The following is a 26,901-nucleotide window of genomic DNA, read 5'->3' as shown; positions in this document are numbered from 1 at the left end:
TTGGGCTGATATCTAGAGGTGCCGAGCACCTACACTTCCAAATGAAGTCAACAAGGTGCTCGGCCCCTCTGGATATCAGGCCCTGGGCATCTCAAGTTGGGCATCCATACACTAAAGCTCTCAGAATTATGGGCACTTTGGAAAATGGGGACCCGAGGGAAGCACAATTAATTAGGGTCAGAGAGGGAAATAAAACCCCAGACTGCTGACTCCCAGGCCTTTGCTTTAATCATTGGCTCATGATACCTCACCTGAAATTACAGCAAAACAGGAAAAGAGATTTAGATGAAAAATGTCATTGCTTAGGAGGCTGCCTTTATTTTATAATTAAACATACTTGTATTTGAAAAGTATATGTTAGCATCACCTCCCAGATTTCAGCTTTTATAGGAACAATTAGGGGCCAGGAGAATACCATGTGGACCATCATAGGCTGTCTTTATTACCCTTAGATATTCAAATCAACCTACTATTTCATCTCTTTGCTATTAAAACCCATTACTGTATGTTTCACAGATCAAATAATTCTAACAAAATGAGAAAGAATCTTTCAGGAATATAAAGTCATTTGTAACAAAATCACATTTGTGGGAACTTTTTTTTTTTTTTAATATACTCTGCATTTGGGGAATAAGACACTACAATGTCCTCCTACCCATTACGAATTCGACTCAGATACCCTCACAATGCACATTTAATATTGAACTGGTGGTTGATAGGGAAATTCTGCAGTCATTAAATAAAATATTTTGCTGTTTTAAATAATAAAAATCCATTTCAATGTTAAATTTCTCCATATATTATCATCCTAATGTAAACTCCGCAGCAGAAACATCAGGTTCAAACTGTTAAAATGTCATCTTAATTAAAAATAGATAAAAAAGTTAAAATTCATGTTAACATTAAAAAGTACCCAATGCTGTTTCTATCTTTATTATGGAGACGAGTTTGCATTTAATTTTTTTTTAATCCAGGAATGCTATTACGCACATGCTTAACTTTCAGTCCCAGTGAAACTACTCTTGCTTAAAGTTAAGCATGTACTTAAGGCTTTGTTGGATTGGAATCTTATGGAACACATATGCCTCATTATCATTATTATTTTTCAGAAACACTGTGTTACATAAAGTTCATTAATAAAAGTCTGATTTTGAAAACACCAACAAAGGAATAAAACCACATTCACAGAAACATGGATCTGCTATTATTATCAAAGCCTAATTTAGTCTTGTCCTTTGCATTCGAAGGAACAGGGAAAAGTCTAGACTCCTTATTTATCCGCGTTTAAAAATCAAGATTAATATGAACAAAAATAAACAGGGGAACAGGAAATTATAATTAAACCATTTGTAACACTGCCAATAGCATAGAATAGTATAACTGAGATCAAATTAGTTTAATTCCATCAGTTTTATTTTGTAAATTGGATTATTAGAATTTGTGTGAATCCTAAAAGTAATTTTTTCAGGATAATGTTAGTCTTAAGACAGACAGCTTGTGTGTGTAAGGCTCTGTTTCAAAACTTCCTATTCTATCACCACGGGATGCAAAGAGAGCTGCGAGAAGCTATAAAAAAGATGCAAAGACTTTATTTGTTCTGGTCCACATCAAAGATACATTTCTGGGATTATTACTGATGTATTTGATACACACATGGAAATTAAAATGGAAAGTCAAAGCACACTGTGTGCTTTCTGATTGGTCATTAATGAAGATCTTACATCAGAACAAATGAGGCAGGGTGAGTTTAAAATACTAAATGCTGCTGTGCAATAGATACCTCAGGAGAAATGAGCATAAGATGGATTCCTTGTAGTACGGTGAGCGGTGCTTGCTCAAATGAAAAACAAACAAACAAAACCAGTTCTGTGTTTGAGGCAAAAATGGCCATTCCACAGAAATAATTGTGAAGATTTAAGGTACATGTCTTTTCTTGACTGTCAGTAATATATAGGAAAAGGTCTGATGTACTTTTTTTCTGGAGCTAGTCAAAGCAGCTGCTTCATGTCCCCATTGGGTGAGATTTACCCCAGTGCAAAAGTTCACCGCAAGGTTTTCTGCACGGGAGTAAATGTCACCCATTGACATCAACAGGAGTTGTCAATGGCTCCAAACAGAAAAGGAGCAGGCCCTGAGAACTGGATATCCAGAAAGAAACTCAAATAAGAATACAATTTCAGTACAATTTCCAATCAGAAACTTTGTCTAACTAACTTGAAGCAAAATTAATTTCAGATCTGAATTCCTAATTGTGCTGCCAATTACTTTGCTCTTTCAACACATTACCTTGCACATGCAACACTTTAGTTTCCTTATCAACTATTCCTAATTTATTCGGTTATCAAAATGAACTGTTTCATTTTTGGGCCCAACTGAGTTTGATTTGAGTTCTGATATAGGCTTTGATTCAGTAAAGCACCTAATCCATCAAAGCCTTTTGTACATGCTTATACATCACTGACTTCAATGGCACTTAAGCAGAAACTTAAATTTGCTGAATAGGGATGGACTTAAGCACATGCTAAAGTGCTTTGCTGAACTGGAGGCAGACTAGAGCTGGTAACTGCCTACAGCTAGCAATACCGAATTCATTTCAGCACTAAGGAAATGTGAGCCCCAACCGGCCAATTCCACCATAGGAAAGGTAGTCTCTTTGAGGATACTTTTAAGTCAATTTTCATAATTCCAATGACATACATTCTTATTTAGAAAAGCTGTTGTGTAAGCACAGACTGGCTACTATGTTACCACCCTGCAGAGATAGTTGCATTTCAGTGGTGGACATAGTCACCCTGTAGAGACACATACCAAGGTCTTTATTTAATTTTTAATCAGGAGCAGGTCACGCCCACATGGCCACAGGTTCCCCAAGACATGCAAGAAGATCATGCTGAGGCTCTGCATGGCTTTCTATCTAAAGTAGTCCCCAGAGACCCCCCTCTGAGTAAATCTCCCCAGTGCAAAGAGGGTTGGTCATAAAAGCTGACAGACTGTGTGAGCGTATACATACGCATGCACATACAGACAGAGAGAGAAAGAGAGATCCACGCTCTTATTCAGACAAAACGCCTTTTGATTTCAGAGGGGGGATTGTCTGAGAAGGACTGAGAGAAAATTGAGGAAAGACTTTTGATTTGGCCCCTTGATTATTAGATATATCATTTTTATTTTCATTTTGATCATTGAATAGGGAAGGCAGAGATCAAATGCAATATATAGGGATTTAAACCTAGCAATTTAAACAGAAGACAAAAGAAAAATACGCTTCATCATGAGGCCTTTTTGAATGCAGAAACATTTTGTAGTTTACTACATTGTCTAGCAAGCTTTGTCCAGGGTCCTACAGTTCTGGATTAATTGATTTACATTGTAACAATTTTATTTGACACTGACCAGTCATTAGTAACTATGTTGCTTTTAAGGAATATGTAAATATGGCCTTTGTTTGCGTTAATAAAGACAGATAATCCCATTAAGTAAAAATGCTGTAATTAACAGACACCAAATAAGCTTACTTATATAAGGCCTGATCCCAAGCTCAATGAAATCGGTGGAAAGACTTCCACCGATTTCAGTGGGCTTTGGATCAGGCCCACATTCCTTGCCTCTTATCCAACCCCGCCTCCCCACCCCAACTACAACTTCACCAAAAGCAGCCAATAACTATAATTCTACTGGAATGGGAGATTTTTGATCTCATGGTCACTTAAATACCAAGAAAAGATGGTGCAGCATAAAGAGCTTTATTAAATTCAAAGCTGAATTCCTCATTTCTCCATCTCCCCTACGTGAATCTTAAGAGTGATGACAACCCTGTGCTTTGCAGCCCCGTAGGTATTTCTGGCACTGATGTCTCCACTGAAAACACAATTAAAGTGGCAAAACCCTTGCTTGCTTGTGGAATAGTGTATTGTTTTTGAAATTAGACCCTGATTCTGCATGGTTCTGAGCAGGCTCAGTGCCTCTAACTTCAGTGGGAATTGAAGGCGGTCAGCACCATGCAGACTTTGCAGGATTAGGCCCCTTCATCTGGCTGTCCTTGAGGGTACATGGCTATCTTCACAATGCCAAAGCTTGCAATGCCAACAACTTTTAATGAATATTTTGGTACTCACAACAATGCCATCTAGTAACCAAAAGAAATACTAGGATAAGCACTGTTGTATTGTTGTAGAGAAAGCACAGTGACAATCCTCAAGGCATCACTTTAGTTCTTAAGACATGAGCATGATTTCTCTGGAATATAGCTCATAGATGACATGAAGCAGGGCTTTTGTGGTGGAATACTGTACCCATACGAGATGTGGTGCCAATATCCCCTCCTTGTGAATGGCCTTGTAGGTATGCTTGAGGATATATACCTTATCACCATGTTAATGGACATTAAAAGGATGTGACATTTGGAAACATGTGGAAACGTGACTGACAACTAGTTCTAGACATGAAAGACTGGAAAAGCACCAGACTATGGTGCTGCAGGAAAGGCGGTATGGGGGTGATGGAGTATGAGACTGGATGGCTGGAGTTTAGAGGCAGACACAGAGGACTCACAACATGGAAACACACCAACCATACCTTCACTGGATCCTTTGCCTTTCCTGTCAGGTAACTCTAACCCTGTGCCCCCCGAGGGATATAAGGAGACGTCCGTTGGCACTGGCCAACTGCTGGCTGTGTCTTCCGTGATCTCATACATCTGCCCTTCCATCGGCTGCAGGTGCCAGTTTAGGCCAAACAGGTGCATGGCTGTAGTGAGCAATGAGAAAAGTCATCTTTTTCTGCTGGGGAGAGCTTCATAATGGCAGGGGCACTTAGTAGACTCTCACCCTACTGCTTTATACTAATCACTGCTAAAAAGAAAAGCATGGGATTTATGTTATTTGACAGCCCACACTGGTTCTGCAATACCATCAAGAATATGACAATTTCTTTGGCCTGGTTCCCCTCTCACACTAGTTTCACACTAGTCTAGCACTGTTTACTTCAATGGAATTGCTCCTGATTTATGCCAGTGTGAGAAGATAATTGGACCCCAGGTCTCAGAATACACCTGAAGTTGGGATGAAAATTCAGTGAGCAGTTTTAGGGATAACACTTAAGAAGAAGTCAATGTTATATGCACCAATAAATCCAGAGAAACTGAGCCTTTGCTGTGCATTGTTGTATTCACAAGCTATTGTCCAGGCCCTTAATCATTTTTTTATCCAGTCCTTATACAGGGAGAGACAGTGGGAATTTTGCCTGAGTAAGGACTGAGTACATGGTTTAGAGGTCTGCCACATATAATTCATTCTGTTATTGTTACGGTCTTAGTTGTATGTGGATTGAGTGCAAATTCATGTGACCGAGCTCTCGCTGGTACAATTCCAGCTTTCTGCTAATCATCCTGGGGGTTTAAAAGTGAGTAACACCAATTGGATTTGCATGAGTCCACGACACAGCTTGTTGTAGGTTTCTGGGATTGCACAAGGCCATCCAGTGTATGAATCTGTTCCATGAAATTACAGAAAGGCGAGTAAAGTTAAGGAACATGACAGAACACTTAAAAAGCAAACACGGGTATGGAGAGAGGCATGCTTATGCAATTAAGACGCGCCCCCTGAAAACATTAAGGAAAACAATGTGGCTTCCTGTATCATTCCTTTCTTCCCCAACATAAACATTTCATATTTAATCACCATCCAATTTACCTTCAGGCGCTCAATGGCGAAATGATCCGATATTCAATGCACTAGTAATGACATTTTCCTATTAAGGGAGCAACTCCTATTTCACAAAATAGTTTCTCCAAGAAACTGTTCAGTGATATTAACATCAGAGCTATTTAACATAAACAAAGAGGACGAGAACAGCACATTTTCATGGCCTATAGATGTCATTTTATTTATAAAAATATGTCCAAGTTTGTCAAACATCCCAATGATGAGTGCTGGGTTTAGTAAAGTCTTTACATCGGAAAGGATCCATTTCAAGTGGCTTGAAAAGGCATCTGAACAATTCTTTTAAAATAAGTAGTTTGGACATACATAGCAAAATTAGCACTTGCTTCTATTTCATAATCAATTAGGACATCTACTAGCATGAACAGGAGTGTCGTACACTAACAGGTAATGGAAGATAACTAAGCTGATTGAAATTAGAATTCCCACTTTACCATGTAAACAGAGACTGGATTTGTTATCAAAACCCTAATTAATCTATTAAGAAAGAAAAACTCACATAAACTCCCTATCAGAAAGGAGAGACGCTCAGGGATGTGTTCAAAACCAGGACATTTTTATGCAGGCACACATGCAACTTTACTAGCAACAGGAAAGCTGCAGATATAGCTGTCAATTCAAACAGGAAACTTAGCACAGACTGGCATGTAGTTTTGATTTGAAGGGGGCACCTGGGTTTCTCCAGAAATGCTACATGAGGGTACAATAAAAAAAAAATCAAGCAGCCCAAGGATGGATGACAAGAACTTTCAGAGAGCCTTAGATATCAATCTGCTTATCCATTATGTATTTATGTACTTCCATGGCCCGCATCATCATAGTATCTGAGCACCTCATAATCATTAGTGGATTTTATCCTCACAACATTGCATGAGGTAGGAAAGTATTATCCTCATTTCATAGATGAGGAACTGAGGCACAGTGTAGATGAAGTGATTTGCCCAAGTTCACACAGGTCATCTGCGGCTGAGTGGGGAACTGAACACAGATCTAAGTACAAGTCTAGTGCTCTCTCCAGTAGACCATCCTTCCTGCCTTATACCATGCATATTGCCACAGTATTTGAATGCCTACTAGTTAAGATACACTTAAGGGTCATTATTTCCTTTTCTCTCGCTGTCCCCCAGTAGGAATTTATTTATTGTGGATAATAATTGTGAGAAAGCTAAAATGAAGAAGCGAGCATTGTTTTGGGCGCATTGAAAAGATTATTTTCAAGAAAAGAACCAGAAAACCTTGTTCTACAAACGTGAGCGACTGACTGGAAGCCAGAAACTGCTGAGGTTTCCTTGCACACTAATTTTTTCTGTGTCCCTGGGCATGTCAGCAGGTTATTTAATGCCCTATAGACGCACAAACTTTAAGGAGAGAAGGGACCATCATGATCATCTAGTCTGACCTCCTGCACATTGCAGGCCACAGAACTTTACCTACCCACTCCTGTAACAGACCTGCTAACCTCTGGCTGAGTTACTGAAGTCCTCAAATCATGGTTTAAAGACTTCAAGTTACAGAAAGTCATGTGCATAACCCTCTGTGGAATACAATAGGGAGCCTCACTCGAAGAAGAATCCACCATTTACACTAGTTTAAACTTGCAAGTGACCCATGCCCCATGCTGAAGAGGAAGATGAAACCCCCCCAGGGAATGGATCATTTGATGATTACCTGTTCTGTTCATTCCCTCTGGGGCACCTGGCATTGGCTACTGTCGGAAGACAGGATACTGGGCTAGATGGACCTTTGGTCTGAGCCAGTATGGCTGTTCTTATTTCTTATGTCTCTGCCAATCTGATCGGGGGAAAATTCCTTCCCGACCCCAAATACTGCGATCCGTTAGACCCTGAGCAAGTGGGCAAGACCCATGTGCCTGACACCTGGGAAAGAATTCTCTAGTTTTCCCATCTAGGAAAGGGGGCTATTCATGTTTATCTGCCTCACATAGATGTTACGAAGCTTAGTTCATGCATGTTCGTAAAGTAGGTCCTTGGCTGGAAAGTCTGTTAGAAATGAAGAGTTGTTATAGAGGCTTTCATTAAAAAGTCAGCTTTTGCCATTAGTTAACACAGATTTCCCCTCAAATAAAATAGGAAATATCTGTGGTAGCTGTTGGCTCGTGCTGATCCCTGCACCTCACAGATGACATGTGAGGATTATATACGGATGTTTTAAGTGCTAATGAAATAAAAATGTGTTAATTAACAAGTAATTATTATTATCATAGCCTTTTGAGTACTAGGGTAGAGTAAGAGTGCCTGAGTAAGCACAACAGATTGGCAGTGGGCCATTCAGCTTGTCCTGGGGCTTTCTAATACAATACTGTTGAGTGCAGTATAAATATCTGGACAGGACAGATATACAGACTCATGAGATGGGTAGATATAACGCAATTTCTGCATAAAACAGGCACCAACCATAAGACTCTACTTGAAACCAAAACAGAAAATCTGTGTTTGCTTTGGAAAGGCTCCGATTCGAGTCCTTTCTCATGAAACCATAATATCTCACCACGTGATTATGCGATTATTATTACTATTTTACAAATACCAAAACTTTATGATGTTGGAAGAAGATTCCACCTCTCATCTGCTCTCCCATAAAGGCCACCTTCTTGCTGAAATGTCAAGTAATAACAGCAATGGATGTTTTAGGTCTCTAAATCTCAGTGGGATATTTATAATTGTTGATGCACACTGTTGTTTAAATGTTTTGAGAGCAGCACAAAGAAAGGAAATTTAATCTTGTTGTTCACTAAATTGATGCAAAGGCCTTCTGAATAAAAAAGGGCAAAGAATGGGGTCTTGGAACCCTGGACAACAGACACAATCACACGCTTTGAAATGTTAATGGTTCCTACAAGCAAAGTGAAGCCATAAAAGATGCTGAGACTCCTTATGTTCTTAGTCTCCAGGTCAATCTGAACCCATGGTTGACATTTTCTCTGGCTTTTTTCTGCTCAGCAAGATGCGAGATGTGGCTCTCACAGTGAACGTTCCATCATGACAATTTCCTTCTCCCCCCAAATGGGATGTTCAATATATGCTCTAATACCGAAGGCTCCTGGGTATTAAAAGAGCACAGTGCAATTAGCAGTCATTAAAATGTACCATTCAGTGCACTAGCATGTAGCTTTCACCGCCTAGGAAGCCATGTGGCATGTGCTTTTGAGAAGCTTTGGTTACATTTTGCATAGTTAAAAAAACTCTTCTGTTTTTTCTTGGAATTGAAATACTAGTGGGGAGGGGGAATACAGTGTACATGCTCATTGGACCCAATCAACCCCAATGCCATAGATCAAGACACACCAGCGAGGCAGATGGCCCATTATGCTTGAGTTTTAAAATCAAATCCTCTACTTTTAAATGAAATAAGTGCTGGTGAAAGTTGCCTGGATGCTGAAATCCTCTGAACAGGTAACAGCACACAGACAGTGGCAGGGCAAGCTTCTTTATCACCACATCCGCAGCAAGCCTCAACGCTGCTCAACCCTATGATTTAGTTGGGGATTAGTCCTGCTTTCAGCAGGGGGTTGGACTAGATGACCTCCTGAGGTCCCTTCCAACCCTGATATTCTATGATTCTATTCTATGTTCTGAAGGGGTGCCTTTAGGTGGCAAAGAGTTCAATCTCCATGGCCCTTTCAAGCCTTCGCTACTCAGCTGACTATGCCAGGAAGAGTGTCAATTAATGCCAAAATACAGCGGTGATGTGTCTGTGGGCTTGTAGGCACTAACATCACACTCGTTTAAGAGAGGCCAGTAGCATGAATCTTCAGATGGGGTCCTTTTATTTCTCATAGTTGAAAAATGCTACCTTTAAAATGAAACACAATGTTGGTGGAACTGAAGATGCCGGCTCATAATTTTTATGTTAAGCAATAGCATCCCTTTTCTGCATGGCATTATTCCTATTACATTGCGCTTCTTTATGGCTGTGAGCTTCATTGTCTGTTGTTGTAACGCCCAAGATAGTGGTAAAGTTTGCTTTTAAGAGGCACGGTCTTATGGATATGTTTCCATTACAGCCATTGTCTTATGACACAGCAAAACAAAGCAGTCAAAAAATCATGCTCAGCAGAGTAGAGAAAAGAAAACCTGGAATAACATTTAAGATAAAAAAAGACAAAGAAGGATAGTAATTCACATGGTCAACAAAATGGACATCTCTTGGGACAGGTTGATGGAGTGAGCGAGTTAGCAGAAAGAGGCAGATGATTGTGATAGATTACAGGGAGAAGAAAAGACAAGACATGTTTAGTGAAGCGTAAGAGACCCCCAGAAACCACAGAAGTCAGCAGAACACTGAAAAACACACTGCTGCCCTTTATTAGATTGTTGACTTGCCCAAGCTGGCAAAGTAAGTGTAATAAATAACCAAACCAATCAATTATGATATTTGAAATTAAGGCCCAATTGAAAGGCTATGGCTGAAGACACCAGCTGCTTTCCATTGTGTTTAAAGGGGGACTTGCAAAGTGCATTTACACGGTACGCTCACAATCTCACGCTACTTCTTGCACTGTTCTCTGAGGGTCAGACTCAGGGCCATGCCTCCCTGTTTCCTTGCTCAGAGAAAACTCCCACCAAAGCCAATGAATGCATAAAAAATTACAACTGTTTCAGGATTTGGCCCTGAATGATTAAAAAAGCATTTCTCAGAATATACAGAGGATCAATGGGAACAATGAATAAATACTAATAATGATAATAGCAGGAGGAACAATGGCCTGTATTTTCAAAGGAGGGTAAGAGTGTTAGGCACCGAATTCCCACTGAAATCCAATGGGACTTGGATGCCTAATTCCCATAGCCCCCTTGAAAACACCAGCCAAATGCTCTGCATTTATATTCTGCCTTATATCTCAGAAGGTAAATACACTTTACCTGAGCCAAATATATAGGAATGCTAGAGTAGTTTAGGCTGGTGGGAGAGTGACACTATATGTGAAAGAAAGCATAGATTCAAAATCTTAAATGAATCCAACTGTACCATCGAATCTCCATGGATAGAAATTCCATGCTTAAATAATAAGAGTAAAGCAGTAGGAATATGCTACCGACCACCTGATCAGGATGGTGACAATGTGAAATGCTCAGAGAGATTAGAGAGGCTGTTAAAACAGAAAACCCAATAATAATGGAGATTTCAACTATCCCCATATTAACTGGGTACATGTCACCTCAGGACGGGATGCAAAGATAAAATTTCTGGACACCACAAATGACTACTTCTTGGAACAGCTAGCTGTGGAACCCACAAGAGGAGAGCCAATTCTTGGTTCAGTCTTAAGTGGAGCACAGGATCTGGGCAAAGAGTAATATATATATATATATATATATATATATATATATACACACACACACACATCTAATAGAGCTGGAAAGGACCCCAAAAGGTCATTGAGTCCAGCCCCCTGCCTTCACCAGCAGGTCCAAGTACTGATTTTTGCCCCAGATCCCTGAGTGGCCCCCTCAAGGATTGAACTCACAACCCTAGGTTTAGCAGGCCAAATGCTCAAACCACTGAGTTATCCCTCCCCTCTATGAAAGTAGAATGTAGCTAAACTGCTTCGTAATAGCAACCATAATATAATTAAATTTAACATCCTTGTAGGTGGGGAAATACCAAAGAAACCAACCACAGTAGCATTTAACTTCAAAAAGAGGAAATACAGAAAAATGAGGAAGCTAGTTAAACGAAAATTAAAAGGAACAGTCACAAGAGTGACATGCCTGCAAGCCGCAAGGAAATTGTTTAAAAACACAATAACAGAGGCTCAAACTAAATGTATACCCCAAATTAAAAACAAAACAGCAAGTAAAACAAAACCATGGGTAAAGTTCAGAGTGAAAGAAGAGGTTAGGGACAAAAAGGCATCCTTTAAAAGTTAGAAATAAAATCCTACTGAGGAAAACAGAAAAGAGCATAAACTATGGCATGTCAAGCGTAAAAGTATAGGTAGGCAGGCCCAAAATGAATTTGAAGAGCCACTAGCAAAAGACAATAAAAACTAGCAGCAAAAAAAAAAAAAAGTACATTAGAAGCAGATAGCCTACCAATCAGTGGAGCAACGGGACAATCAAGGTGCACTCAAGTAAAGAGCACTCAAGGAAGAGAAGGCTTCTGCAAGAAGCTAAATTAAATCTTTGCATCAGTCTTCATGGCTGAGGATGTGAGGGAGATTCCCACATCTGAGCTATTCTTTTTAGGTGACAAATTTGAGGAACTGTCTCAGATTCCGGTGTCAATAGAAGACATTTTGGAACAAATTGATAAATTAAACAGTAATAAGTCACCAGGACCAGATAGTATTTACCCAAGAGCTCTGAAGGAACTCAAACATGAAATTGCAGAACTACTAACCTTGATATGTAACCGATCGCTTAAATCAGACTGTGTACCAGATGACTGGAGGATAGCTAATATAATGCCATTTTTAAAAAAAGGCTCCAGAGGTGATCCTGGCTATTACAGGCCAGTAAGCCTAACTGCAGTACCAGGCAAATTGGTTGAAACTATAGTAAAGAAAGGAATTATCAGATACATAGATGAACATTATTTGTTTGGGAAAAGTCAACACGGCTTCTTTAAAATAAAATTATGCCACACCAAACTATTAGAATTTTTTGAGGGAGTCAACAAACATGTGGACAAGGGTGATCCAGTGGTTATAGTGTATTTGGACTTTCAGAAAGCCTTTGACAAAGGCTCTTAAGCAAAATATGCAGTGTTGTAGCCATGTCAGTCCTCGAGGTGAGTGAGGTAATATCTGAATTGAGAAAGAGCTCTGTGTAGCTCGAAAGTTTTTCTCTCTCACAAACAGAAGTTGATCGAATAAAAGATATTACCTCACCCACCTTGTCTCCCTTGAGCAAAGCAGGCAGTCAGAGAATAAGGATGAATAACTGTTTAAAAGAGAGGAAACAAAGGGTAGGAATAAATTATCAGTTTTCACACTGGAGAGATATAAGTAGTGGGGTCCCCCAGGGATCTGTACTGAGACCAGTGCTGTTCAACACATTCATAAATGATTGGGGAAGTGGAATAAACAGTGAAGTGGCAAACTTTTCAGATGATACTAAATTACTCAAGATAGTTAAGTCCAAAGCTGACCGCGAAGAGTTACAAAGGGATTTCACAAAACTGGGTGACTAGGCAACAAAAATGGCAGATGAAATTCAATGTTGATAAATGCAAAGCAATGCACATTGGAAAACATAATCTCAACTATGCATACAAAATGAAGAGATCTAAATTAGCTGTTACCACTCAAGAAAGAGATCTTGAAGTCATCTTGGACAGTTCTCTGAAACATCTGCTCAATGTGCAGAAGCAGTCAAAAAAGCTAATATATGTTAGAAACCATTAGGAAAGGGATAGATAATAAACAGAAAATATCATAATGCCACTATATAAATCCATGGATATGATAGAGGTCTATAAAATCAAGAATGGTGTAAAGAAAGTAAATAAGGAAGTGCTATTTACCCCTTCTCACCATAACACAAGGACCAGGGACCACCCAATTAAATGAATACGCAAGATGTTTAAAAGAAATACAAGGAAGTACTACTTCACACAATGCACAGTCAACCTGTGGAACTCATTGCCGGGGATGTTGTGAAGGCCAAAAGTATAACTGGGTACAAAAAAGAACTAGATAAGTTCATGGAGGATAGGTCAATCAGTGGCTATTAGCCAAGATAGTCAGGGTGTTCTGAAACCTCTGACTGGCAGAAGCTAGAAGTGGATGAGAGGGGATGAATCACCTGATAATTGCCCTGTTCCGTTCATTTCCTCTGAAGCATCTGGCACTGGCCATTGTCAAAAGACAGGATACTGGGCTAGATGGACCTTTGGTCTGGTTCAGTATGGCCGCTCTTATGTTCTTATGTTAAACAGGGAAATAGAGAGAGCGCACATGCAAGCTTTGGTAAAACCAAGCTTTCCATCACAATGTCCCCTTTTTCTTCTACGTTGGAAAACTAACAGCAAAGGCTTTGGAAGTGCCTCGACTGGGCCCACTCAGCACAGCAATTCCTTCGGCTTCTATGGAACACTTCTTGGGCTTAATAATAGCTCAGCCAAAGCACATGAGAAAGGAGCACTTTTCGAACGCTAGGACTCTCTTCCCCCAGGAGCAGCCCAAGGGGAGGGAGTAGAGAAGAACAGGAAGAAAAGGAACAGGGAGTTAGGACAAAAACAATGAATAAAGAGGAAACAGAATGAAGAAACAAAGAGCCAGAGAGGGACTGAGGGAATATATATGTATATATATAGAGAGAAAGACAGCAAAAAAGGATGAGACCATTAAGAGACGGAACATGTTAGAAAAGAGTAAGGGACGGAATGAGCAAGAGAAGTGATGGACAACAGCCAGGAAAAAATGTGGGGCTCAAACATGGAATGGGAAGGCTTTTAGAACAATCCCTGTATCCATCCTTCTTTCTCCTTCTGTCTTCCATTTCTCTCTCTCTTTTTCTCCGGAAGTGAACTGGATGTAGCCTCTTCTAATGTACTCCTCAGACTGTCTGGCCTTTGGGCCAAAACATCACGCTGGCCCTTCGTAGTAACTACACCTTTCAAGTGAGAACTGGTATTTTTTTTAAAAGTTCAAATACTTTGGATTCCACCAGTAAATTACTCAGGGCTAATTTTGACTCAAGTAAATCTACTGCTTTCACTCCTATCTCTGGGATAAACTTGACTGTAATTATCTGAATAACTGTCTCTCTCTAGACTGAAATTATATGATTTTTGAAGAAGTGGAAGAATTGACTGCTGCAGAATTAATCATACTTTTCTGCCATTCAATGTTGTTATGAAAAGGAGTCTTTCAGAGTGAAATAATCACCCAGTTTGTCAATCTTTCAATAAGTCATGGAAAAGGCCCATAAGATTAAGGGGAATAAAAGCAGCAAAACAGACATTAATGGAAGCAAGCAAACAAACACACCTCTCCTCAGTGCTTGTTGACACTTTACGCAGGGGAAACGCTACTTTGCCTGGAGGGGTGTGCTGGCAACATGCCAGAAGTTCAAGAGCCGAGTGACTCTCATGGCACTGTCAATAGGGAGTAAGGGTGGCAACTGCAAGACTAGGCTCCATATAAAATGCAGCACATCATGGCTCCTCACATGGTTAATATAAAGATAAGCGCATGGTGAGGTCAATTCCCAGGAGGTAATGCCTCCATGTTTTGTTCTATCCTGAACTGAAGAGAATACAGCACAGCACAGGGGTTGACTCCATTGGTGCTCCGGGGATGAAGCACCCACAGAAACAAATAGTGGGTGCTCAACATCCACCGGCAGCTCTGAGGATCAGCTCCTCCATCTTCCTCCCAGCACCTCCTGCCCGTCGCGATCGGCTGTCCAGCGGTATGCAGGAGTTGCTGGGGGAAGGAGGGGAGGAGTGAGGGCAGGGCATGCTTGGGGGAGGGAGCGGAATGGGATGGGGGCAGAGCAGGGGCAGGAAGAGGTGGGGTGGGACTTGGGGGAAAGGGAGGAGTGGGGGTGGGGTCTGGGGTGGATCGGGGGTCGACTCATAAAGACAGTGCCTATGCAACACAAGTAACTGTCACCACAGAGGGCTACACCTCTATATTAATTACGAGAGAAGGGATAGGACCTGGGGTATGAGGCTTCACCTTGGTTGAAGCTGCCCTGCATTCCTATCATGATAGAGCACTGCCTGTTGGAATCTGTTCTTTGTATGAACCATTCACCCAAATTAAAAATGTGAGCAGCTATTGGGCAGGGATAACCTTAACTTATGCAGGACCAGAAGCAAGAGTTGGGGCTCCAAGCTACCATTTCAACAAGAAATCAGAGCAGAATTTTTGGATCTTCTCTGGAAACATCACCAGATGTTGTTTCCACAAACCACAACCCACCCCCCCAAGAGGTCACTTGCACTGATTGTACCTACCACACTCGTCACACTTCTGACTTAACATTTTTATCTAAACAAGATGTGTCTTTCCTGTGTGTTGCAGCTACACTAGAGACTTCCAAGGTGCAAGTAAATGGCCTGCAAATAGTAACAGTTCCTTCTTAGCAGAATATTTTATATTTTCATTTAGTTGTCAATTGCTCTTAAAAGCAACAACGGAGCTTCCAGATGAAGCACCCTTTGAAAGCTTCAAGGAAGTGACTAGAAAGAAATACTATGAAATGAAGTGGTTAAACTCAATGTTTGTTCAACGTAAAGAGTCAGCACTTCCTATTCAAGGTCTCCCTAATTACCCTGGGGATCAAAGAATTTCAAGTGATTGCTTGTTCATTCAAAGTGCTAATAGATGATCACTGCCCCCACCAGGTTTATAGTGGCACACTCACAGGCTTGTCATTTCCTGCACGGAGGGACAAGATGCATTTTAAATGCTTAGCATATTTATATTCATTTCCTTAGGAGGCTCTTTTCAAGTGTCAACCTATGAAAAAAAATAAACGATTTATATGTAAAGGTGTCCTGGCTTATGTATAATCTATAATTTCCTCCCCACACTTGCGGCAATGAGAAAGCAGAAGAGGAAGTCGAAAGATGAACCTCAGCAACGTTTTGCTGCTGTAGGCAGCTTACTGCACTTGTGCAGCTTATTCCACTCCCACAGATGCTAGCAAATTTGGTGTTATAAATGCTCAGGCCTTCCTCAGTAAAATAACATTTTTCCTTCCAGATTCCCTTTATGACAGAGGCCATATTAAAATATATATTACTGAGATTTCTTCATGATCAAAGTCAATTATAATATGGTCCCCACCGTACCTCTAAATGGTGTTTTAATTTGTGTATAGAATATTAGCAATAGAAATTTCCCATTGGAGTATTCACTTCAATTAGAGAAATGAGCACAGACAGGGGGCTTCCCACCCTGCTTTGCAACTACTAAAATTCTGGGTTAGCCTGTTATGCACAATATAATTTTACATATACCATTTCATTAGGCACCTATAATTGCTGAACCCTAATTGAAGGACTGTAATTCACCAAGTTAAATCAGCTACAGTTCAGCACTTGTTATTTATTATTTGTACTGTGGTAGCATCTATGAGCCCCAGTCACGGTTGTGATAGATGCGGTACAATCACAGAACAAAAAGCTGGTCCCTCTGATCCAGCAAAGGACTTTAAGCACATATTTAATTTTAACAACGTCAGTAGTTCCACTGACTTCCAACAGAACTACTCTTGTGCTTAACTGAATCAGGATGACATGCGCGGTAACTCACATATTGAGCCTTAAAACCCAGTCCTTACCGCCATAGAATCATAGAATATCAGGGTTGGAATAGATCTCAGGAGGTCATCTAGTCCAATCCCCTGTTCAAAGCAAGACCAACCGCAACCCAGCCAAGACTTTGTCAAGCCAGGCCTTAAAAACCTCTAAGGATGGAGATTCCACCACCTCACTAGGTAACCCATTCCAGTGCTTCACCACCCTCCTAGTGAAAGAGTTTTTCCTAATATCCAACCTAGACCTCCCCCACTTCAACTTGAGAACATTACTTTTTGTTCTGTCATCTGCCACCAGTGAGAACAGCTGAGCTCCATCTTCTTTGGAACCCCCCTTCAGGTAGTTGAAGGCTGCTAACAAATCCCCCCTCATTTTTCTCTTCTGCAGACTGGACGCAGTACTCCAGATGTGGCCTCACCACTGCCGAATACAGGGGAATGATCACTTCCCTCGATCTGCTGGCAATGCTCCTACTAATGCAGCCCAATATGCCATTAGCCTTCTTGGCAACAAGGGCACACGGTTGACTCATATCCAGCTTCTCGTCCACTGAAATCCCCAGGTCCTTTTCTGCAGAACTGCCGCTTAGCCAGTCGGTCCCCAGCCCGTAGCAGTGCATGGGATTCTTCTGTCCTAAGTGCAGGACTCTGAACTTGTCCTTGTTGAACCTCATCAGAATTCTTTTGGCCCAATCCTTCAATTTGTCTAGGTCACTCTGGACCCTATCCTTACCCTCCAGCATATCTACCTCTCTCCCCAGCTTAGTGTCATCCGCGAACTTGCTGAGGGTGCAATCCATCCCATCATCCAGATCATTAATGAAGATGTTGAACAAAACCGGCCCCAGGACGACCCCTGAGGCACTCTGCTTGATACCAGCTGCCAACTAGACACTGAGCTGTTGATCACTACCCAGGGAGCCCAACGATCTAGCCAGCTTTCTATCCACCTTATAGTCCATTCATCCAATCCATACTTCTTTAACTTGCTGGCCAGAATACTGTGGGAGACTGTATCAAAAACTTTGCTAAAGTCAAGATATATCATGTCCATTGCTTTCCCCATATCCACATCATAGAAGGCAGTCAGGTTGGTCAGGCATGACTTCCCTTGTTGAATCCATGTTGAATGTTCCTGATCACCTGTCTCTTCTCCAAGTGCTTCAAAATGGATTCCTTGAGGACCTGCTTCATGATTTTTCCAGGGACTGAGATGAGGCTGACTGGTCTGTAGTTCCCTGGATTCTCCTTCTTCTCTTTTTTAAAGATTGGCACTATATTTGCCTTTTTCCAATCGCCCGGGACCTTCCCTGATCGCCATGAGTTTTCAAAGATAATGGCCAATGTCTCTGCAATCAGCCAAATCCCTCTGCAATCAGCCAAATCCCTCAGCACCCTCAGATGCATTAGATCTGGACCCATGGAGTTGTGCATGTCCAGCTTTTCTAAATAGTCCTTAACCTGTTATTTCACCACTGAGGGCTGCTCACCTCCTCCCCATACTGTGCTACTCAGTGCAGCAGTCTGGGAGCTGACCTTGTCTGTGAAGACTGAAGCAAAAAAAAGCATAGAGTATTTCAGCTTTTTCCATATCATCTGTCACTAGGTTGCCTCCCCCATTCAGTAAGGGTGCCACACTTTCCCTGACCACCTTCTTGTTGCTAACATACTTGTAGAAACCCTTCTTGTTACCATTCACATCCCTTGCTAGCTGCAACTCCAACCGTGCTTTGGCCTTTCTGCTTACACCCCTGCATGCTCGAGCAATATTTTTATACTCCTCCCTAGTTATCTGTCCAAGTTTCTACTTCTTGTAAGCTTCCTTTTTGTGTTTAAGCTCACTGAAGATTTCCCTGTTAAGCCAAGCTGGTCGCCTGCCATATTTGCTATTCTTTCTGCATATTCGGATGGTTTGTTCCTGCGCCCTCAATAAGGCTTCTTTAAAATACATCCAGCTCTCCTGGACTCCTTCCCCCCTCATATTAACCTCACAGGGGATCCTGCCCATCAGTTCCCTAAGGGAGTGAAAGTCTGCTTCTCTGAAGTCCAGGGTCTGTATTCTGCTGCTCTCCTTTCTTCCTTGTGTCAGGATCTTGAACTCAACCATCTCATGGTCACTGCTACCCAGGTTGCCACCCACTTCTATTTCCCCTAACAATTCTTCCCTGTTTGTGGGCAGCAGGTCCAGAGGAGCACTGCCCCTATTTGGTTCCTCCACCACTTGCACTAGGAAGTTGTCCCCAACATTCTCCAGAAACTTCCTGGATTGTCTGTGCACTGCTGTATTGCTCTCCCAGCAGATGTCAGAGTGATTGAAGTCCCCCATGAGAACCAGAGCCTGTGATCTGGAAACGTCTGTTAGTTGTCCGAAGAAAGCCTCGTCTACCTCATCCTCCTGGTCTGGTGGTCTATAGCAGATGCCCTTCACGATGTCACCCTTTTTGCTCTCGCCTCTAAACTTAACCCAAAGACTCTCAACAGGCTTTTCTCCAGTTTCATACTGGAGCTCTGAGCAATCATACCACTCTCTTACATACAGTGGAACTCCTCCACCTTTTCCCCCGTGCCTGTCCTTTCTTAACAGTTTATACCCATCCATGACAGTGGTCCAGTCATGTGAGTTACCCCACCAAGTCTCTGTTATTCCAATTACATCATAGTTCCTTAACTGTGCCAGGACTTCCAGTTCTCCCTGCTTGTTTCTCAGGCTTCTTGCGTTCGTGTACAGGCACCTAATATAAGTAGCTGATTGCCCTACTTTCTCAGTATGAATAAGGAGGCTTTCCCTTTTGCACCCTCTTCCTTGTGTTTCCTCCAGTTATCCCACTTCCTCACTTACCTCTGGCCTTATCATTAAGCATATGGAAATGAAGGTTTCATTATGTAGATGTTTTAAGGGGGCACTTCACTGTTTTAAGGAGACTTAGGAGATGAAGGTGCACTTTATTTTACTTTCTTATCTCTCTCCAAAGAAACTTGAAAAAAAAACAAGCTATTAATGGTGAAAGTTAATTTGGGCAGAAAACCCCACTTCCTCTGTACAAAAGCCTGGCAAATTGATACAAATGTACTATCTGGGAAAGCTGATTAAATGGATGACACAGCACAATTAATGATACTGGAATTTCTCCACCTCCCTAGAGACCCTGGGCAAAATCCAGCACAGGACTCAAGGGAGCTATAAATCTTAAGTGAATGGTACAGATCAGTGCTAAAAACTCTCTCAATAACAAAATTTAACACACCTGCCAATCTGTTAATTCCAGCCTCAGGTCTAATCCAGCAGACAGAAAAAGGCAAAAACCGGTCAAATGCAACCCACAGCATTCTATAATGAGGCCCACAGCCACCTTTTTAGTTAATTACATCCCAAAAACAATGTTAAGAGAATGCAAAGGTTGCAAAGTCATGAACGTAAAAGGTAGAAAATGTCAGAATTAAGGTTGCCCGAGCAACTTTAATTTGGCTCCCTTGTGCATATGCATCAAGATAACTGTCTTTAATGACATGATCACATATTATTTTTCCCACAAGAATCCTGATAGGAGGAGTAACTGCAAGGAAAGCCTACTCAGCCCCTGCATCTCCAAGTTGGAGAATACTCAGGCACTCTGTGGAGATGCCGGATGTGCAGTCCATTCATAAATGGAGCATGTTTAGTTGCTTTGTGGCAATGGCACGGTCTGATCAGCATCAGGAGCTGTGAGGGGCTGGAGCATGGTCAGTGCTGGTGGAATCTTCCAAGATTTTAGCTACCAGACTCAAACAAGTCTCTACTGAACATGTGTGACCAGAGATTTTTCAGAGGCTTATTATTTTGCCAAATTTGGGCCAATTTTCAGAGAGATGGCAAAAGGCTCATTGCTACCTGTACCGCTTACAAGCAGGTGTGACTTATGGACATCTAGGGTATGTCTACATTGCAGCTGGAAGTGAGCCTCCCAGCCTAAGCAGAGAGACTCATGGTAGTTCAAGCCAACCTAGCATAGTAAAAACAGCACCGTGGACATTGCAGCTCTGGTGGAGACTGGGGCTAGCCACCCGAGCTCAGATACAGGGGGTCGGGTGAGCTTGAGAGCCTTAGCTGCTGCCTGAACTGCCCTGTCCACACTGCTATTTTTAACACACTAGCCACAGCCAAGCTACTGTGAGCCTCTCTACCCAGGCATAGAGCCTCACTCACAGGTATAGTGTAGACATACCGATATAGACCTGATTCTCCACTGCCGTGAACATTATGCCATCTACACCTGTGACGGGTGGGTGTAATTTGGTAGCAAATCAGAATGACTGCGTTTCACACAGCTGAATGACTATCCATGCTTAGATAATTGTGTTTGAGGCCATCTGGGCTACCCTTTTGGTCCCATCTACTCTGCAAAATAACTGTGTCAGAGGAACCAGTTACAATGGGGTCGTCCTGGGATGCAGTCCATGCCAGCCTTTTCCACACTAGCCTCGTTTCCCCAAAATTTGCTGTGGTTACTAATACTGGTTCAGCTCCCTGAGTGTTAGCAGTGGAATGAGCACTAGATAAATAAAGTGTCAATTCAATTTTTTACCGCTGGTAATCTAACACTGCTTAGGTGTTTTACTTGGCAGTAAAATGTCAGGAGCCACATAAAGCCTTTTCTACACCACCACGCTAGGTGTATTTCTCTAATATTTCCCATCTTTGCTAACAATGGTTCTGCTCCACCTTGTGGTAGAACCAGTGTAAGCAATAGCGGGAAATTTTTGAGAAATAACCTTAATATGGGCAAGGGCATTATTCCCTCTGGTACTCTTTAAAAAATAAAAATACAGTGTCCCTTTTCACTGGATATTGAAACCATCCATGCTACAACTGTATGAGTTGGACAATGCACCATGCTCCAGCTATATTATGTACTACCATGTTTGAAACAGGTTTCCATGCACTGCTCCCACCGTCTCTTTAAATTGGGGTGTAGTTAGCATGTTTCTGATCGCAATGTGGATGGGCTTTAGTACAGGGCACGACGAAGTCAAGCAAAGAGGTATGTCAGAAAGGTTGGTAATTGGGGGAGGGGCTGTTAATTTTTAACTTGAAGATCATGGGCCATTCCCAAAACAAATCAATTCTGCTACCTAATCATTCAGGGTCAGATTCTGCCATCCTTACGTTACCTCATGCCTTACTGCATACATTTTTCAATAAAGTGTAACACACTTTGTTAGTTACCGCAGGTCACCCCACTCTGGGTCCATACATTAGTTCTGGTCAACTCTCATGCCCCTGTTCAGGAGCTACCCCCTACCCTCTTCCTGGAGCTGGGGCTATGGTTCAAATGATCACTCTCTCAGAACAGGAATCCCCTATTCTCCTCCTACTTCAAACCGTCACTTTGTCTCTCCTTAAGGCACGAATCACAGCCCTCCTCATGGAGCTAGTAACTCAGACCTTTATTCCTAGGCCAGGAGTCCCCACCTCTCCTCCTTGGAGATAGGCTGTAATTTTGCCAGCTGTAGAGCCTCAGCCTGCTTCTCTTTTCGGTGGCTCTTTTCCTCTAATTAGTCCTCATGCTCAGAGGGTTCAGCAGGCAGTCTTCTCCTGCTACCAAGGAGGAGGTAGCATATATGCTGGTTCTTTAAAGCTCATCTCAACTGGTTGGGTGAGATGGGAGCATTGCCCTGCCCCCTCTGCAAGGCTCCTGGCCTCACACACTGAAAGATCAGTGATGGGATTTCCTCCCCAAAACCACTTATTTGGGGGATCGCTTCCTCTCTTTACCAGTATCTTCTAGGTCCTGGTATATACATCAGGCCTTCCAAAATTTTAAAGGGCCATGCCACTTGCTAGGGGTGGGCTGACCTCTAGGCACCATACTACCCATCACAAAGCCCAATAGAAATTTATACCAAACCCTGCACATAAGGTTCTGAAGATATTTTGTAATTTATAGTAGAAAAGGAAGGCGGGGGATGGGGGGTGGGGGAATAATCACTGAACTCTAATTCAGGAGTATTTTTCAGTGTCACCGACATCCTTATCTGAGCCTATTATTATGACTAGTTACCCCCACACCAACGTATAGTGTTTAAAAACAGTGAAAGAAAATCCATTATGGGAAATGTTTCTCTCTCTCTTCTTAACTGTAATTAAATTACGTTATTCCCCAGTAATTAGTATGAAATAAAAACAGAGACTTGAAGAGAACTCCTTTCAGGAGATATTAAGACCTGTAAAATTGATTCCTCTTCAGCGTTCATGTGCAAAGGTCAGTCTGAGCTGTGCAATGAAGAGTCCGCCGGCACGTCTACGTCACTGTCATAAATGCTGTGCCAGCACTCGCCGTGTCAAATGTGTATTTTTCGGAGGGGGAGGGGGGAGATGGTAATACAACTATAAAAACTCACTACAAGTAAACTTTAGTGACGAAATCTGAGAGTCCATTTCCTTTCTTTTAATACAAGAAGAGGAAATTACATTCAGGTAACCCCTTTTATTAAACAATCCTAAACCCAGGGGAGGATTAAGCATGCAAGGGGCTGACTTTCATGTTGTGACACTGACATGTGGTTTCATAGACTTTTAAGGCTTAAAAGGACCATGATGATCATCTAGTAAATGGCCTGCACATTGCAGGCCACAGAACCTCACCCACCGACTCCTGTAGTACAGCCATAACCTCTGGCTGAGTTTCACAACGCCACCGTGCAAATACCAAGCTCAGTGGGATCTTTATGGATGTGTAGCCCAGCTTTTGATCAGCCAGAGACTTGACTGTTTTGAGCTATTTCTAAACAGAAGCCATTCTCTCTAAGTCTGTGCACAGAATTTCTTACTGCCTATATAACAGGGGTGGGCAGTGGGGGGAGGGATGGCATTTTCACATATTCATGTTATGTATGTATATATTTTCTAATCTGATCATTAGCAATGGGTCTCTCTGTTATAGCTAAGAATTAGCAAGGGCCCATTGCATTCACAAAAATAATTGCTTGCACACACACATACTCATTAAGCAAAAACAAGTCATTTCACAAGGCTCTAGCTATTGCTGATATTGGGACAAATTGTGTTCTCTGTTATACTGGTGAAAACTGCACTATGCATTGTTTTTCATGCTCTAAGTGTGATGGGAGCCTCATAATGATGTCATGTGTCATAATAATAAAAAGCTACAGAGGCTAAGCATGGGGCCATATAATAAATAAATAAACAGACAGATTGATCAGCAGTCTAAATGCTTGAGACAGAGGTAGTATGTTAATTAATCAGGAGGTAACTGAAAGTAGGGTTAATTTTTAAATGGCTGATGTGTCGTGTATGAGGAACTAGACCAGCACCTTGCAGTCCCAATACTGGGGAATGTTAAAGGTGACTTAGTGCCATTTTTTCCCCCAAGACCCCAAGCGCATCTGACCAGGCTGGAGGATCTGGACCATATTCTTATTATACTAAAACTGTAAAGTGTTTCTCCTTCACATAAACCTGGTATTGACCTGATTAGGTTCAATATGAGCAAGCAGAGGATAGTCCCTAACATTATCATATATATTTGGTGTTTCAAAAGGACTAATTTCCCAAAGCTGAGGAAAATTATGAGCAAAATTGATTGGGAGGATAAATTTAGACCCAAAAATATGCATGAAAATTGAGAGTTCTTTAAGAAGAGTTTATTAAATGGTCAAAAAGCCATAATTCCCCAATCAAGAAACAAGAGAACTTTGGCTAAAAAGCCCATCCTGGCTCAGTGGCAAAGTGAACGCAGAAATTAGAAATAAAAAAAAATGAAAAAAGGGGGAAATAGTTACCAATCAACATAAATCAGAAGTTATGACAAGCAGAAAATTGATAAGGGAAGCTAAAGATAGCAGAGGAAAAATCCATGGCTGGCTGGGCTAAGGTCAATAAGGAGCTTTTTTAGTATACTAGGAACAAAATAAATACTAGTAATAGAACAGACCCACTATTAGATGAAGAAGGTAAAATTGTTAATAATTATTTAGAAAAGGCAGAAGTATTCCATAAATATTTCTGTTCTGTATTTGAAAACAAGCAGGATGATGCACTCATATCACATGAGGATGACGAAGTATTTTTCAGTCTATTAATAACTAAATAGGATGTTACACAAGTTCTACTGGGCACAGGCCTTTTAAAATCAGCAGGACCAGATATATTTGGTGGTGACTCGATTACAGTGTAAAAGTACCTTCATGAGGAGAAAACACTGGGTGCTGAAGCGCTCTTTAATCTAGCTGAGAAAGGCATACCAAGAACCAATGGCTAGAAGCTAAAGCCAGACAAATTTAAATTAGAAATTCAGCACACATTTTTAACGACGAGGGTGATTAACCACTGAACCAAGATACCGGGAAGTGATGGATTCTCCATCTCTTGATGACTTCAAATCAAGGCTGGATGTCTTCCTGGGAGATATGCTTTAGTCAAACACAACTTATTGGACTCAATACGGGGGTAACTGGGTGAAATTATATGGACTGTGATATACAGGAGATCAGACTAGTTTATGTAATGATCCCTTGTGACCTTAAATTTTGTGAAAAGCCCATTGTAGCTGGATCCATTAAAGAAGAAGGGAGTCTTTCCACTGATTTCAGTAAGCACTGGGTCAGGCTCAATGAGATGAGATTAATCAGCATTCTTCCCAGTGTACTTCTGAAGGACTGTTGACTGTTTCTGCAAGTAGGAATTCAATGACCTGGTTTCAGAACTTGCTGCCCTTGCATATTACAACTCCATTTTCATTGTTTGTTTTATAAAATGTATTGCTTTTTAGCATCTGGTAAGCAGTTCAACATGCTCGCATGAAGAGCCCCACAAAAATGTGACTACATGAGCACTATCAGTTTCCAGTGCAATGATTTTGCAAAACCCAGCTGGGAACGTATGTGGCTTTCATGAACATGGAAAAAGCCAAGATTTTATCCTTGTAAAACTCTGGAATCTGAGCTATAAAATGAGCATGCATTATAATTATGAAAGTTCAAAGTGCTTTTTAGGTTTTATACTTGGAACCATTTGGCTTCTTGGACAACACTTCCATTGTTAGATTCATTTAAAAAGATTTCTATATTTGTTGTTTTGTGCTGCTGCTAAAACAGAAGATCATTTCTATTTCTTTTTAAGCCATATTTTCTGACAAAGAGAGATTTCGTCTTTCAACAGTTTACATACAACCATATAGTTCCTTGACCCAATGCTGTTAATGTCAGGTTACAGATATTGGTTAGGGCTGAAATTAAGGGAACCATCTATACCAGTGTGACTACAGTTAGTTCCCCAACACCCATTTGAATGAACTGATCTCCACAAGAGTAGCTAAAAAGTCGGATCTTGTATCTTTAACACCTTTATTTTAAAGCTGCCATTAAAGCGTCTCCGCTTCCTGTTTCTTGGGCTATAAAGCTAACTGTGGCTGCTGTCCAAAGACAAAATGCTAAGCCAACCCCCCCACATAAAAACAAAACGGGATCCTCACTCTCTTATAACAAGAAAGACTCTTTCTGGAAGTGGAAAGCAAGAAACAATTTCAATTATAATTATTTCACAATGTGACTAAAGCAGCAGCAGAGGAAGAAAAAGCGCGAAGGGAAGGACTGACAATGACTTGCCCTGACAAATGTTTGTCCTTCGCTTGCTTCTTCTCCCTAATGATTGCTGCCTTGCTTACAAGTACAGTCCTAAAGTGCAGCCTCCTCTGCTCTCGCAGAGATAGTGAGGCACTGCTCTGCACTTTAGAGAGACTTATGTTTTTTATATAACTTTAGGGGAAAGTTGGTAAAGTGACTTCAACATTAAAGTGATTCACCCTAGAACTGCCCGATGAAAACTTCCATTGCCAGATCCCTGCAGGCAGCATGCTCTTGCTCAGTGCTACTCAACATGTATCTTGTACACGTTACACACAGCAGCTGCCCTAAGCGTTGTTCCTTAATAAGAGCAGAGTATAAAG

The 26,901-nt window shown here is 41.4% G+C and overlaps 1 protein-coding gene across 3 annotated transcripts in view; it reads right to left on the bottom strand.

Moving 5' to 3' along the window:
* TENM4 (teneurin transmembrane protein 4) overlaps positions 1-26,901 on the bottom strand; it is a 752,323-nt gene that overhangs the window by 199,159 nt on the left and 526,263 nt on the right. For all 3 annotated transcript variants that reach the window (XM_054015769.1, XM_054015770.1, XM_054015771.1), the window contains one exon: positions 4,576-4,746. In XM_054015769.1, coding sequence (XP_053871744.1) covers positions 4,576-4,746 — 171 coding nt within the window. The remainder of the gene's footprint in view (positions 1-4,575; positions 4,747-26,901) is intronic.

This window comes from Malaclemys terrapin, chromosome 1 (assembly GCF_027887155.1).
Source record: "Malaclemys terrapin pileata isolate rMalTer1 chromosome 1, rMalTer1.hap1, whole genome shotgun sequence".
Classification (NCBI taxonomy): Eukaryota; Metazoa; Chordata; order Testudines; family Emydidae; genus Malaclemys; species Malaclemys terrapin.
Note: the sequence above shows the minus strand (reverse complement) of the source record. Positions and strands in the feature narration are given on the sequence as shown.